We start from the raw sequence: 13,329 nt of genomic DNA, 5'->3' as shown, positions 1-13,329 counted from the left end.
CCCCAATTCTCCGGATAACAAAATTGTTCCGGATAAATGTTGAAGCTGCAATGTATTGCCACCACAAAAGGATGAAGTGGTCGTTATCCGCAAAGGCGTTGGCGGCGCTGCCGTTCGCGACGGTGGCGGGATGGACTGGCATGGTCATGTACAAGCGAGAGAGTGCAAACCACCCTCCTCGAGGGTTCACTTTCAACACCGGCTCGATGGATGACATTATGTCTGACACGCTGCAAACGGGAGACATCGTCCTCTTTCGGCGCAACTGTGCGTTCATGCAGGTAAGGCATGCGATTGAAAACTGGGGGCGTGTGCAGCAAGTGGATGACACTTTACAATAGCCTGCAGACGCACTCAGTTGTTTTCTGGCGGACCACGTGCCAAGTTGGCAAGGCCCGTACAACCACTGCGGGTTTATTTACGTGAATCACATTGGTGACAAGTTCGTCGTCGAAGAAACGTACTCGGGTGTAAAGTGCCGACCGTACAGCGCGCGCATCATCACGTCGCTGTCGACGGATATCGTTGTCGTGCCTCTGCGTGTCAAGGTAAAGCGCCTGAGGATGTTGAACATTCCTGACGATCTTTGGCAGAGGACACCTGAAATGCAAAATTCCGTGCGTGACTTTGTGGAAGAAAATGTGGGGCGGTCCTCTCGTTTCTCGTTCAAGACAGTGTTGGGCCACTTTGCCTCGACTGGCGCCACGGCAACAAATGCCCCGATGTATCCTGCTGCAGGTGCGTCTACCGTGCTAATGTCCCACGGTGCTACAAGGTTCTGTGGCTTAGGATTGATTGCAGAAGCATACGTGCGCATGGGATTGCTGCCCATAGAGCCAACGGACCAGTATATTTCCCCGACAAGTTGCACGATCAAGGTCGCTCCTCCCTCTCACTGCTGTGCACTCAGGCGTGCCATGATATGTAGGATTGGACAAACTATTCCCGCGTTAAGTTGCTGCATGATGCTCATTTGGACCGAAAAGTGCCAATTCGACTGTTGTAGAAATTTTGGATAATTTGCATACTTGTCGTTGTGCTGCATTCAACCATGTATGTAGAAGATTAGTTTTGGTGAGCGATCGACAGAGTCAAGCCGTTGTCCGTCGTTTGGATTGCTTCCAGGTCACCACCGTTAAATTGGCACACGATAAACCCTTGCGCCCCCGCTGCTGACGCCGGGCATGGCTTCTTCCGTCCTGCCGGGCTTGTCAAAGTCATCGACTGGAACGGCTTCGCATGGTCCAGATCACCCGTTTCCGTTGCCAGGTATCCGCCGTCCATGCTGGCCCATTTTCGTGGCTGGGGATGCTTGGGCCTTTGGTGTTGGGCCGCGGGATCGGATGATGAAATTCCGCGAAGGTGGGTTTCCTTGACAGGGCTCGGCACAGGTCCGTCGTCTCCTTCGTCCGGGCAAGTTCGCCTTCGAAACAACATGGACGACGACGCCGTGGACGAATGGATCATCGGACTCGCGTCAATCGAAGGACTCATGTATACCGACTTGGACGGGTTGATCGCGTGCAGTGGATGAGCACTCACGTTCTGTTTCGCAACCGTCATGCATCTGGAGCAGATTTTATGTTCTTGTATCGCTTTTTGAGACGGTTCCGACTGTAGACAGAGCGGCGTATACGCAATTTGCACCGTACACGCCATGCACATGATCTACGAAAGGAATGAGTCTCATTTCGGCGACACGGGATACCGCACATCGCCGCACGAGCGACAGTGGTGGCGTGTCCGAAGTGGGTTGAAGCGCTTGGCACACACGTGGCAGTGTTTTCTCGCACTGGAAAATCAATCGAGAAGGCGTTAATCCCTGCAGTTGCATGACAGAGCTTATCGAACAAGGGGGTGACCTGTCGGGGACCCAAGTGACGATCCCGGTAAATTGACGCGCCGTCACAATCCTGCGGGTTTCGGGAAGAGCTTCCAGTCGCACCATCGTTTGCCAGTACGAGTACGCTGTAAACCTGTCGACAGCATGAGACAGGGACGACCAGGGACCGTGCAACCATGTCGGAATCACTCCATTCGGCAGCACAGACGACTCCATCGTGCACTGCACTCGTCCTTCAGGCAACTCATGAAACAGGTACACCATTGTGATGAATTCTCTTGCAACGTTCTTCAGCGGTGGCGCTGCTGAGACGTCAGGCTTGACCACGGGTGCATCGCATACCTTGCTTGGACTGGATGGCGTCTTGCACAATGAACAAGTATCGCTGGCCATTTGGCAGCACTCGGCAGCCAGAGTACTATTCACAATACTGTGGTTCACGAAACAGATAAACCTGGTCGACTGGAAATACTTCAAAGTACACGGCATCGCGCATGCCGTGGGCAGCTTGCACTGGCATCTGCGTCTTCAAGTATTTCACACCGGAAAACTTAAACGAGTCGTCGGCGGTGGCAGTTTCGAACACCCGCACCACTCTAGCGTCCATAAACTCGCTCTCGTACAAAATCGATGCGAAGATGCGCATGTCGTCCGTGTTGGCAGCATACAACCCCCAAGCCAGACCATTGAGTGTAGCGTTCAACGTGCCCGTGACCATGTATTTGTCCAGCTCCTTGTCCTCGAGGCGCTTGCGGTATACTTGGACCCCTGCGTGAATTGCGAGTCAGAGAAGATGCATCTAGCTAGGAATCAGGTAGGACCTTGCTTTTCATGCTTGAGCGTCCACCCTGCCTCCTTGGCAATGTTAATTGGAGACGCCAAAGCATTCTTCAGCAACGATTCGCACTGTCGTCGCAGCCGCGGCTCTTGTTCATCGAAAGACAGTTCCGACACGGTGGAATGCCCACGAGAGCTGCCCTCTCGACTTCCCATCGTGTCCATGAGCGTCGACATGACCGATTTGTCGTTTGGACAGGCAACGGCTATTTTTAGACCAAATCAAACGCAATGTCAAACACTCTGGAAAATATAGATATAATCACTTTGCAAAAATCTAATGTTGTGAAAAAAATCACACCCCCGATTCAGAATAGATTAACAATATTTCGTCAGTATTGTATTGTAGATTCAGCCCAAAATCGAAATTTCCTGCAAATTGTACAAAACACGCTCCAACTCACGTCCAATCGAATTACAGCACTTGCAGTGTGCAATTCGTCATGTTGGAAAGAATAGTGCTCCAGAACCACGCGTCCGCCGACACCAGGATACACTGCTTGTATGGACATTTCATGTTGGGCTTGTCTAAGTCATACTTGGCATATGTGTATGGCAAAGCACCATCGACCATATCGCGTTGGATTAAGCAGTACACTCATAATGGGTCGACTGAGAGGCTGGAATCGTCCGCCAAGTTCCGGAAGTTCGACAGCCAAACGAGAATAGATCCTACAGCTTTATCGTGAGGACCCCTTGCTCTATCTGGCAGAAGCAGCAGCGAGGTTCAGTGCCCACTTTTCAACATCAATCAGTTCATCAACTCTTTGGACCGTCTTGCAGAATGCTGCTGGCATGCGTCGAGGAGCGAGTGATAGAAAACGTCTGAAACACACCAATGAAATCGTTCTGGACAAGTATTTTGAAGTTTGTATTGCGCCGATTGTGCGTGAGAAATTCTGCGTGAGAATTATTGGCGCACCATTTCCATTTTCAACTGACGCTACAATAGTATCGGGTCATCTATGATTGCCCCCGCACACGATTTTCAAGTTACAACAAAGCTGACGTTAAGGTGGGTGCTATCTGCTTCAATGGCCGCCAACACGATAGTCCAAAATGGCAATTCCTCAACTTCGACGTGACATAGTCAAGGTTCCTGCACAACCTCTCCCAACTTCATTTCCCTCGGATGACGAATTGTCCTTGCATGTATGTCACTTCTATCTCGACGTGGCACACAATTCATTCGACCGACGAGAGTTTGTCCCGTTGATCAACAACAACGCCGTCGTCGTCGCCCAGACTGTTCTACAATATTAAACCTGTACGTTTTACCGCACTCAAGTCGTTGATAAATAGAATTTGCAGACAAATTTCATCTCATAACAATCCACAACTTTAACGTGGAGTATGGCGAAATTGGTTATATTCAAACCTGCTGCATAAATTGGCTCTGCACACATCCAGCAAGAGTCATCACGACCAATTTTCATACAAAATATTAGGTTCAGGATGGAATTTACACCAGGATATCCTGGTGACTGTAATACATCCGGTGCTTGGTTCGCCCAGACCTCCATGTGAACGCTTGCTTGACCTATGGCATTGCGGGAATTTGCTGACACGTCCTCAGGTGTTGGCTAGTGACTGAAGCAGCAGCTCCAGCCCACCACCACAGCCGCTCTCCCGCTCTTGGCAGTGGCGCTTCCAACTTATCGATCTCACACAAAGCCCGAATGCAGTTCGCGCAAGTGCCAGTCAACTCGCCGTGTGCCGAGTCGCACCTGCAACCTATCCAAGTCGCAACGAGTGCACAGAAAGACCGCACGCGGGACGAAGCGCAGAGGAAACTCGAATGGGCGTGCCTCTTCTGTGTCTTGTTTATGTTTGTCGAGTTTTTGGGCGGATACCTTGCCGGCAGCCTGGCCATCATGTCGGACGCCGCGCATCTGCTCAGTGATGTGTTGAGTTTCTTTCTGTCGCTGTTTGCCTTGTATCTGTCCAAGTTTCCTGCGTCGGTACGTCCACCATTGCATTAGAACTACATACGTCATGACGTCATCGATAGAAAACCATGTCCCACGGATACAAACGCGCCGAAGTGCTCGGAGCGCTGACCAGCATCGTTGTGATCTGGATGTTGACCCTCGGTCTCGTCTGGGCTGCAATCCAACGCATCATCGCGCTCGTTCAGGCTCCCGACTCTACTTCTGTGCCTCCTGTGAATGGGAAGGCGATGTTCATCGTGGCGTGCATGGGTTTGGTCGTAAACATTGCCCTGATGAAGATTCTTGGACACGGCCATTCCCATGGAGGTCATGGCCATTCCCACGGCGGCGGTGGCCATGGTCATTCACATGGAGCAGTGTCGAAGGAAGCATCTTCGCACCATGGCCACTCGCATTCCCACCACGGACATTCTCACTCGCATGGACAAGATCACGTTGACCATGATGCCTCTAATCGTCACGAGCATCATGAGGATAAACACCATGCTTGCAGCCATTCCGAACACGACCACCATGTACGCTCTCAAGGCCACGACGAGCCCGTGTCCCCGATTGGTATTGACGACGAATCACGTGTTTCAACTGCTACTGCTTGCACCCACGACAGCGACGACTTGGAAGAACCTGAAGCGGAGCCGTCGGTGCACGTAGATGGCGACGGTGAATGCGCGGCCGAAAACTTGAACGTGCGGGCCGCCTACTTGCATGCTCTTGGTGACTTTTTGCAGAGTCTTGGGGTGTGCGTCGCTGGAGCGCTCATTTGGTACGTGGCAATGCATGCGAATATTGAGGGTGATGCCAAGAGGAATTAGGTATGAGCCGTCGTGGCAGCTGTGTGACCCGATTGTCACGTTGCTCTTCTCTGTGGTTGTTGGTGCCACAACCATCGGAATTTGCAAAACGACGTTGCATGTGTTAATGGAAGGCACGCCAAGCGACCTTGGTACGTCGTTGCTCAACAAGTTGATCGCTGTTGTAACGTGTTTGGATGTGTAGATGTGGATAGCTTGGAACGAGAAATCAAGGCTCTCCCAAGGGTCAAGGAAGTGCATGACCTTCGAGTTTGGTCCATTTCGCCCAGCAGCTTTGCCGTGGCAATGCATGTGGTTGAGTCGCGGGGAGATATCTCTGCTGCGATGACCCCATCGCTCCTAGTCGACGTCCAAGCGTGCGTGATGGCCCATCACGCCTTTGACTTTGTCACAGTGCAAGTCGAGCAAGAACGAGAGGCGAAGCTGTGTCCGTTCAACCAGAGGCATGTCGTCGAAGTGGTGGTTTAAAGCGTGTGGAATAGAAACTATGAGGTTGGCTTTGCTGCTCTGTCGTACAAGGATTTGACTCGGTGACCAAGCTGCTGCATGTGCCATTGCTTGGCGCAAGTGTCTCGCAGAGCGGGCTTTCTACAATGGTGCTCAAAATATCTCTCAATATATCGCACCCAAGTGCATTCGACTGTTTGGAGTGCATACACCATTTAGATTATTTTGAGCAAGTAGCCTCGTGAAGTTTTGACACTATTTTTCGCACAATTGAATCGCAGGTCCACGGAATGGAATCGACAAAGGCACCGGTTGCACCGGCGCTGACCCTGGAGGAGAAGGCATGGTTCGAGCAGCGAAAGAAAGATCTCCAGCAGTATAGTTCCATCGGTGCTGCGACTGGCGCTGTCGTCAGCGCAGCCATTACATGTACGTGATCTGTCCTCGTGGTTGAACCAACCATCTCGTGCGATAGTTGTTGGCCCCTTCCCTCGACGCTACCAGATAGCTACCATCTTGGGGTCATCGCTTATCGGCAGTCTGTCAGGATATTTGTGGGCAGACACGAAATCTCTTGAAAGGATCAACGACTTGAGTGCGACGTCGCAGTTGAGAAAGCAACTGACCAAGATGTACGTCCATCTTGTCAGTTCAACCACGTCGTTGCAATCTATCGTGCAGTTCTCTAAAGAGCATCCATTCATGCCATCTAACCTCGTCGTGCTTAGTCAGCAAACGAAGAAGGCGGCAGAGGCAGCAACGGCGGCGGCCAAAGCGTCGTAGCCCTTCGAAATGTCCTCATTGCCCCTCAAAATGTCCTCTTTCTCGTCGGGGTAGCCCGTGGAGCCATTCAACGCCGGACGCTGGATAAAATTGGGTAGTGAAATGAAATTTCCATTACATGCATTGTAGCTGAATATGCAAGGAGCGACCACGGCAAACCCACGAAGGCACGAAAGAACTCGAGCCATTCGTGCCAAAGGTCTGCGCGTCCGTCGCAGAGAGAAGGGTGGAAGCAGAGTTGTTTAGTCAAGGGGTTCGAATTGGGTCGCGCGAATCAACTCTTTGAAGTTGAACGGGTGGAACTTGCGACCGTCTGCCTTGTAGAACTTGTTTTGGAACTCGACCCAGTGCAAACGCAGCGCGTGCAAAAAGCACTCGAGCACGTCCATGCACAAAATCACACCAAACGTCGTGCCGGCAAAGAGCGCAAACCCGATAAAGATTGCAATGAACGAGTCCATGTTGATCGTCGACAGCATCGCCTTTTCAAAGAACACCGTCGACAGTTCTACAACGCAACACGTTAGCACGTACAGAGGCGAACGATGCTATACCCGAGTGCGCCAAACTCAACGCCCACAGACGCAAGTACGACGCCGTGTTGGACACCATCCCGAGGACAAACTCAATTGTTTCGATCGCTTGGTGGATAAACACTTCAGAGAATTCAAATTCTTCGCCATGGCCATGTCCGCCGTGACCTCCACCACCATGCGACGCCGCCGGGGCCAACTTTGAATGATCGTCGTCTTCTTCAAGTTGTTCAAAGTCGACTTGATGCGACACTTCCGGAGCGGCCTGGCCGTGGACCCATTTCAAGTACAACGGGTGCCCCAAGAGCATGGCTGGCACCGACACGGCGGCGCACAACAAGAGAATCTGCTGCGTTGTCTTTTGGCCATCGTACATGGGATCCGCGACGCTGCCGGGTTGCAGAGCAATGTTGATGAGTGTGTTGATGAGCGCAGGCGGGCGACAGCCAGTTTTGGGTCCTTCAAAATTGAACGGGCACTCGGGGAACTCCATGCGCTCGGACCAGTTGATCATCCACTTCATCACGATGAGCACGACCATGTAAAAGAAGAGCGACGCAGCAAAAACGAACTGCGGCACAAAGTCGAGGAAGAAGAGCGCGTAGTCCTTGAAATGCAGCGCATTCCAGCCCTTGAGAAGGATACCAAACCCCATTTGCGTGATCCCCAAAATGATGCTGAGCTTCATCTTGAACGAGTTGAAAAACAAGAGTTCGTTCTCGGACGTCTTCCAGATCGGGTCGAGCCCAAACCCGTACACGTTGTGGCCGTTTTGGACGTTCACAAGCGACGAGTTGACGACGCCGTCGTACGAGTAAAATGCTTCGCACTTCAAGTGCTCTTTCCCGAGCTCTTCGCAGTTTTCAGGGTACTTCCACTTGCTCCCAAACAAGTTGAGCGGCAGCGAGAAGAAATCGTTGTAGACGAACCCGGCGTAGATGGCGAACACTCCCATAAGGGTGATCATGTACCGACCGCCGTACAGTTGCGCGGTCATCTCGCTCACGCGGCCCTTCTCCAAGATTTTTTCGGTCGCGATCATGTACAGACCAAAGAGGAACACGCAAAAGCCGTGACCAATATCGCCGTACATGACCCCAAACAGAAATGGAAACGTCACGGCCGTGAACACAGCCGGGTTGATTTCGCCGTAGCGAGGGACGCCGTACGTGTCGACAAACGCCTGAAACACTTCAGTAAACTTGTTGGTTTCGAAATGCGTGGGCGGGACAGGCCATGGCTTGGGGACCATGTCCACGAGCGACGGCATCGACTTGTCGGCCGAGTGGGCGCGCTCCACTTCCCGGCGCACTTGGTCCAGGGCCGACTTGACGACCCACCCTTCACCACGCAGCATGCCGCTCACATCCGCCTTGAACGTGTTGAGGGTGTGGTACGTCGCCTTTTCTTGCAGGACAGACCACTTCCACGACTCATAATGCTCGGCCAATTCACGGCAGAGCAGCACGCAGCTTTCGCGGTTGCGACGAAGAATGTGCGAGCTTTGGTTCAGTTCGGCGTTGTTGCTTTGGATGAGGTTAGCAATCTATGCATCGAACATCCGTCAGCAACGACACAACGATTGCTTAAGCTGTTGATGCTGTACCGCGGTTCGATCGTCCATGGATGGCAAGGTGTACAATCGGGCATGGAAGGCATCGCAGATCTTGCGCAGCTTGGTCTCAATGAACTGGGATTGGAAAAAGATTACAAACGCGTGTTTTTCGACTGCAACACCAGTGCCGGGGTCGACGAGGAGGTCATCAATGGCGGAGAAGCGAGACAAACAGTTGCCACGGGTCGCACGGAAGATCATGCGTTCGAACTTGAGACGTTCGTCAGCGGGCACGACACCCGTGATGCTCTTGAAGCGAATGGCCAAGTCGGCTTCAGTCACTGCAGGAGCTGACGGCAAACCAAAATTCATCGAACTTCCTGAACGCGAATTGACGCGGGAGTCGTGACGAGCGACATCCGGGATGTCAATTTCAAAAAATTCGCCAACACGCGAGATGATTTCTTGGAGTTCCTTGCGCTCATTGTACTCGCGGGTCAACTTCTCGTGCATCGTGTTCAGTTGAAGGAGCTCTTGTTCCTTGTCTTCCAAGATACGTTCCAAAGTGTCCAACGCACGAACCGCCGTGTCTTGGCTGCCATAGCTACGTATGAAGAATCAGCGGTAAGTCGCCACGAGGTTGGCCAAACGAACCGGACATCCGCTGATCCTGCCAAAAAGGAATCGATACTGCCGGCACTCTTAGGGGTGATCTTCAGCTTGGACAATTCCCCCGCGAAGAAACGAAGCTTGCGGTCCATTTCGTCGCAACGCTTGACGTAAGAGACATAGCGGCGTTGGAACGGAGTCAATTCCGGATTCAAGTCGGTGAATTCAACGACACCAAGATCCCCCAGCTTCTGGACGCAGTCATGCGCGGCATCTTCGTTCACGATGAGTGAGATGTACTCGACCTCTTCCGAACGGAGCCACTTCATCTCCCCACTCCAATATGTGAGGCAACAAACAATGACTGAAACTCCCCCCTCTGGATTACATCTTGAATTCAGTATTGGTATTTAAAATCCAAGATGTAGACACTTAGGTACAGTGCACATAAATATAGAAACGTATTCGTAGTACTACTACACTAAATTTATTGGGATCCCTCTTTAGTATGCGTAACTTGAAATAGTACTACTAAAAACATTTCTTGGCAGACTCTTGCCATTGCCGTAATGCGGAGGGGCGTCCGTGAAAGGAATGGCGGCGCTTGACAAGCCCCTTCAGTGAAGGTAGGGCCAAGCAAGGCACAGCAAAGAACTAAATGTCCTTATTTGGTTTGGATTAAGTATCAACATCGTCGTTGTCTTGCTCGCCGTCGCTGTCGCGCTCTTGGAAACGGGGGTTGACTTCTTCCTTGTCCACAGGTTCAGCAACTTCTGAATTTGTAGACTTTCTTGCATGACGAATGCTGCGGTCGTCGTCAATACTGTCAGCCCGGGAGCGCTTTAGTGCGCCAGGGCGACGAAAGTGGGCATTCGAGAGGCCATAGTCGTCTTCTTTCTTGCCATACCCACCTCGACCGGGATCGTAGTCTTCCTTGGACCGCCGGTCGTCGCGAACTTGGCCGCCAGATGTTCCTCGGCCATACTGCCGACCTTCAATAAACCCGCCATCCAAATCGCATCGAATTACACGTTGATCGAGCTTGGTGCCACTGATAAAGTGCGAGCATGCTTGTGCGTGCTCTTTTGAGAAGTATTCCACGAAGCAGAAGCCGCATGGCGTCTTGGTGAGTTGGTTCAGCCCCATGATCACTGATTTCACTGGCCCGACCACCGAAAACAGCTCGTAGATTTGTGTCTCACTTGTGAAGAAGCTGAGGTTGCCCACGTACAATGTGCTCGAGTTCCGCATCGCTTCTTGTTGTTCTTCCAGGGAAGCGTAGGTGCGGCGATCCCAGTACTCCTTCTTCTTTGGACCGCCAGTGTCGGCGAGGCTGGCGTATAGCTCCATCCTCCCTGGTCACACCACACAAAAATGCTGCAGGTTCTCGAGGAACGTAAAGCCCGTAAAGATGTATATATTCAACTTTTTAATATGTCACTAAAACCTGGAAATTTAATTCTGGTTCTGTGATTGGTCAGTTAGTTTTGCAATGTTCTGTCAAACCATGCGAATTCTTTTGGTATTAGAGCACCAAATATTGATTGATTTTCAAGTTGTTTTAAGGTTTTCCGTGATATGAGCTTTTACCGAATTGATGGGTGTGCCGATTGCTCCTTCAAAGAACCTCTCGTTATATGGACGCTTCAATGGTTGCTTCATGGAAGGCACACGATTGCGATGAAGACTTGCCTTGGGTCACTTCGTCGTGATGCTATCCATTGAATCCATGTGCACAGGTCGTCCTTGAGGCATTGTGGTTCAAACGCGGCAGACATTGCCGTCATGCAATCATAACGTTGCAAAAATCTCCTTGTTTTACGGAAATCCTCGCTGGTGATACTTCTGATGACGCGCTGAGCCAATCTGGATCGAGGGTGGGAAGGTGTCATTTGAGCATTTGGTCCCCACAGCCCGCAACGCCGAAGTTCTGAGGGCAATGGATTGGAGCTCCATGTATGAGGACGATGCGGCGACAAGTCATGACCGATCGAAGGATGAAATGGCCAAGTTGCTTGTCGCCGCGTCGCTGAATGAAGAAGTGGAGATTGGCGAGACGCGGTCCACGCGTGCAGCTCACCAGCTGATGTCATATTCGTTGTCGCGATCTCTCAGCTTCAACCCCGTTGACATCGACCCATCGGCCTCCGGCTACACTCCACTTGTAGCGTACTCGTTTACGGTCAATTACATCTTGGGCGTCGGCAGTCTCGGCGTCCCATATGCTTTGTACAAGGCCGGCGTGGTATTTGGGTCAATCTTGCTCATTCTTGTGTCGTTTATCTCATACGTGACCGTGATGTGGGTCAGTGAAGCCACTGCCCGGGTACGCGACATGGACGCGAAGAATTCTAAAACCAAGCTACTGCGTGATCCGTTCCATTTCCCCGAAGTCACAACTCTCTGCGACCGATTCATGGGAGTGGTTGGTGCGGCCCTGTACCAAGTGTCGTTGCTGGGTCTTATGTACGGTGGGCTCTTGGGTTATTCTCAAGTGTTTGTCAACAGCGTTGTGTCCCAATTGCCGTCGACTTTGGCATGCAGCAGCACTTTGGTGGCAGTGGTGTTTGGCCTGGTAGTGGTGCCGCTGTCTTGCGTGGGTACTACCCATCCACATTTTTTCGCATCTAATCCTCAATACGTTAGATTTAAACGAACAAATCCACGTGCAAGTCGTCATGGCCATAGTGCGTTTCGTCGCATTGACCACAATGATTGTCAGTGCTTTCGTCGCACTCTTTGTGGACTCCCAGGACAGTGGTGAGCCCTTGAGCTGACCGGTCTATTGGCATTCATAAAATGATCTGTCAGGCACGTCAAGTCCAATTTCGCAAGGGCCACCTTATGCCAGTGACGTTCCATGGATCAACTTGGACTCGTTTGGTCTTCTCTTCAGCACCACTGTGTTTTCCCAGGTGTGTGAATTTCATTTCCACTGGCTTAATCAAGGACGTTTAGCTGTTTCAGCACTCCGTGCCAGGGCTGCTGGCCCCCTTGGCTCGCAAAGACCAACCTAAAGCGCCGTCAATCTTTGGCTACGCGCTGCTGACCACAACGTGTTTCTACTTGGCGCTGTCATTGTCGTGTTGTTACTACTTTGGTCCAAAGATCAGCTCCAGCGTCAACTTGAATTGGGCGTCCTTTTCGTGGGGAATCGACGGGGCCATACCAATTTGGGCCAAATTCTTGTCACTTCTGGTCGTGTTGTTTCCTGCCCTGGACACACTCAGCGTGTTTCCCCTGATTGCGATCACGCTTGGGGACAACTTGGCTGCGTCGCTGAAAGGTCGCGTTGTCTGGCTCAACCACAAACGCCTTGTCTGTCGCCTCATCGCGTCGATTCCTCCCTTGATTGTCGCTGTCCTTGTCACGGATCTGTCGGTGACTCTTCAATTTTCTGGAATTTTTGGACTATACGTGGCGTTCATCACCCCTGCGCTGTTGCAGCTCTTTTCTCAACGAGAAGACCCAAGACCGAATGTTTACAGTGGACGGTTCAGCTCGGAGGGGTACATTTTCGCGGTGTTGGGGTTTGGTGGTGTTGCCCTCATCATCGCGATTGTGCAAGTGGTTTACAACGCCTAGCGTCCTCGCCCAGACATTATGATAGCCATTCATCGACGCACGAAATCAATATTTCAGTATTGTGCGGTTAGCCACACTCTGCGGCATGCGGTTCGTCGAGGTTGAAAAATGGAAAGTAGTTTAAAACCTCGAGCTCGTCATTTTGAGTAATTTGGTTATTTCTTTCATTTCTAGTGTCAGTCAAACGTGGGGACGGAATAATTCTACATCATCGCTTTCCTGTTAGATGTACCCAGTGCGCGAAATAATTAGATATTTCAGCAGGTTACTGAAATACATTTTGACATACCAAAATACTACAAACAAGTCGCCCATGAAGGCAAACAAGTTTCAGAGGTTTGAATATTAATAACGAGAGGAATAAGTTTTCACA

At 51.3% G+C, this 13,329-nt stretch overlaps 7 protein-coding genes across 9 annotated transcripts; 4 read left to right on the top strand and 3 right to left on the bottom strand.

The window, feature by feature from the left end:
• Positions 1-71: 71 nt before the first annotated feature.
• On the top strand, positions 72-1,100 carry H310_06940 (the record flags this gene model as incomplete). 2 transcript variants are annotated; one of them, XM_008872169.1, is made up of 5 exons in its annotated part: positions 72-281; positions 342-548; positions 594-738; positions 790-878; positions 929-1,100. In XM_008872169.1, 5 exons carry the CDS (start codon positions 72-74, stop codon positions 1,004-1,006), a joined length of 729 nt encoding a protein of 242 aa, XP_008870391.1. In that variant the 3' UTR covers positions 1,007-1,100. The 2 variants fall into 2 exon arrangements, with proteins under 2 accessions (XP_008870391.1, XP_008870390.1); XM_008872168.1 differs by having other exon boundaries at positions 790-1,100.
• Positions 1,006-2,864, bottom strand: H310_06939 (hypothetical protein). Its single transcript, XM_008872167.1, has 7 exons — positions 2,665-2,864; positions 2,316-2,611; positions 2,186-2,261; positions 2,019-2,145; positions 1,863-1,976; positions 1,714-1,792; positions 1,006-1,668 (listed from the first exon to the last, which is right to left on the bottom strand). The coding sequence occupies exons 1-7, from the start codon at positions 2,855-2,857 to the stop codon at positions 1,066-1,068; spliced, it is 1,488 nt and encodes a 495-aa protein (XP_008870389.1). The 5' UTR covers positions 2,858-2,864; the 3' UTR covers positions 1,006-1,065.
• Positions 2,865-4,209: 1,345 nt separating this feature from the next.
• H310_06938 lies at positions 4,210-6,075 on the top strand. Of its 2 annotated transcripts, XM_008872165.1 has the most exons (4): positions 4,210-4,641; positions 4,692-5,395; positions 5,445-5,575; positions 5,629-6,075. In XM_008872165.1, the coding sequence occupies exons 1-4, from the start codon at positions 4,360-4,362 to the stop codon at positions 5,910-5,912; spliced, it is 1,401 nt and encodes a 466-aa protein (XP_008870387.1). In that variant the 5' UTR covers positions 4,210-4,359; the 3' UTR covers positions 5,913-6,075. The 2 variants fall into 2 exon arrangements, with proteins under 2 accessions (XP_008870387.1, XP_008870388.1); XM_008872166.1 differs by having other exon boundaries at positions 4,692-5,575.
• A 61-nt stretch (positions 6,076-6,136) lies between these two features.
• H310_06937 (hypothetical protein) lies at positions 6,137-6,797 on the top strand. The gene is made up of 3 exons (XM_008872164.1): positions 6,137-6,320; positions 6,367-6,523; positions 6,620-6,797. Exons 1-3 carry the CDS (start codon positions 6,182-6,184, stop codon positions 6,672-6,674), a joined length of 351 nt encoding a protein of 116 aa, XP_008870386.1. The 5' UTR covers positions 6,137-6,181; the 3' UTR covers positions 6,675-6,797.
• Positions 6,765-9,723, bottom strand: H310_06936 (hypothetical protein). The gene is made up of 4 exons (XM_008872163.1): positions 9,417-9,723; positions 8,814-9,366; positions 7,229-8,753; positions 6,765-7,182 (listed from the first exon to the last, which is right to left on the bottom strand). The coding sequence occupies exons 1-4, from the start codon at positions 9,698-9,700 to the stop codon at positions 6,917-6,919; spliced, it is 2,628 nt and encodes an 875-aa protein (XP_008870385.1). The 5' UTR covers positions 9,701-9,723; the 3' UTR covers positions 6,765-6,916.
• A 287-nt stretch (positions 9,724-10,010) lies between these two features.
• H310_06935 (hypothetical protein) lies at positions 10,011-10,779 on the bottom strand. The gene has a single exon (XM_008872162.1). It carries the CDS (start codon positions 10,719-10,721, stop codon positions 10,050-10,052), a length of 672 nt encoding a protein of 223 aa, XP_008870384.1. The 5' UTR covers positions 10,722-10,779; the 3' UTR covers positions 10,011-10,049.
• A 467-nt stretch (positions 10,780-11,246) lies between these two features.
• On the top strand, positions 11,247-13,123 carry H310_06934 (hypothetical protein). The gene is made up of 4 exons (XM_008872161.1): positions 11,247-11,971; positions 12,018-12,131; positions 12,183-12,286; positions 12,330-13,123. The coding sequence occupies exons 1-4, from the start codon at positions 11,311-11,313 to the stop codon at positions 12,954-12,956; spliced, it is 1,506 nt and encodes a 501-aa protein (XP_008870383.1). The 5' UTR covers positions 11,247-11,310; the 3' UTR covers positions 12,957-13,123.
• Positions 13,124-13,329: the final 206 nt, after the last annotated feature.

This window comes from Aphanomyces invadans (genome assembly GCF_000520115.1).
Source record: "Aphanomyces invadans strain NJM9701 unplaced genomic scaffold supercont1.12, whole genome shotgun sequence".
Taxonomy (NCBI): domain Eukaryota; phylum Oomycota; class Saprolegniomycetes; order Saprolegniales; family Verrucalvaceae; genus Aphanomyces; species Aphanomyces invadans.
This window is presented reverse-complemented; position numbering and strand designations above follow the sequence as displayed.

Coding starts and splice junctions, on each gene's coding strand:
- H310_06939 (XM_008872167.1), bottom strand. CDS start 2,857: ATGTCGACGCTCATGGACACGATGGGAAGTCGAGAGGGCAGCTCTCGT. Junction 2,262..2,315: donor GCGATGCCGTGTACTTTGAA/GTATTTCCAGTC, acceptor TATTGTGAATAG/TACTCTGGCTGCCGAGTGCT. Junction 2,146..2,185: donor CGCCATCCAGTCCAAGCAAG/GTATGCGATGCA, acceptor ACGTCTCAGCAG/CGCCACCGCTGAAGAACGTT.
- H310_06938 (XM_008872165.1), top strand. CDS start 4,360: ATGCAGTTCGCGCAAGTGCCAGTCAACTCGCCGTGTGCCGAGTCGCAC. Junction 4,642..4,691: donor TGTCCAAGTTTCCTGCGTCG/GTACGTCCACCA, acceptor CGTCATCGATAG/AAAACCATGTCCCACGGATA. Junction 5,576..5,628: donor AGGCACGCCAAGCGACCTTG/GTACGTCGTTGC, acceptor TTGGATGTGTAG/ATGTGGATAGCTTGGAACGA.
- H310_06937 (XM_008872164.1), top strand. CDS start 6,182: ATGGAATCGACAAAGGCACCGGTTGCACCGGCGCTGACCCTGGAGGAG. Junction 6,321..6,366: donor CGTCAGCGCAGCCATTACAT/GTACGTGATCTG, acceptor CTCGTGCGATAG/TTGTTGGCCCCTTCCCTCGA. Junction 6,524..6,619: donor AGAAAGCAACTGACCAAGAT/GTACGTCCATCT, acceptor CGTCGTGCTTAG/TCAGCAAACGAAGAAGGCGG.
- H310_06936 (XM_008872163.1), bottom strand. CDS start 9,700: ATGAAGTGGCTCCGTTCGGAAGAGGTCGAGTACATCTCACTCATCGTG. Junction 8,754..8,813: donor CCATGGACGATCGAACCGCG/GTACAGCATCAA, acceptor TTCGATGCATAG/ATTGCTAACCTCATCCAAAG. Junction 7,183..7,228: donor GTTGAGTTTGGCGCACTCGG/GTATAGCATCGT, acceptor GTTGCGTTGTAG/AACTGTCGACGGTGTTCTTT.
- H310_06935 (XM_008872162.1), bottom strand. CDS start 10,721: ATGGAGCTATACGCCAGCCTCGCCGACACTGGCGGTCCAAAGAAGAAG.
- H310_06934 (XM_008872161.1), top strand. CDS start 11,311: ATGGATTGGAGCTCCATGTATGAGGACGATGCGGCGACAAGTCATGAC. Junction 11,972..12,017: donor GGTGCCGCTGTCTTGCGTGG/GTACTACCCATC, acceptor TCAATACGTTAG/ATTTAAACGAACAAATCCAC. Junction 12,132..12,182: donor TGTGGACTCCCAGGACAGTG/GTGAGCCCTTGA, acceptor ATGATCTGTCAG/GCACGTCAAGTCCAATTTCG.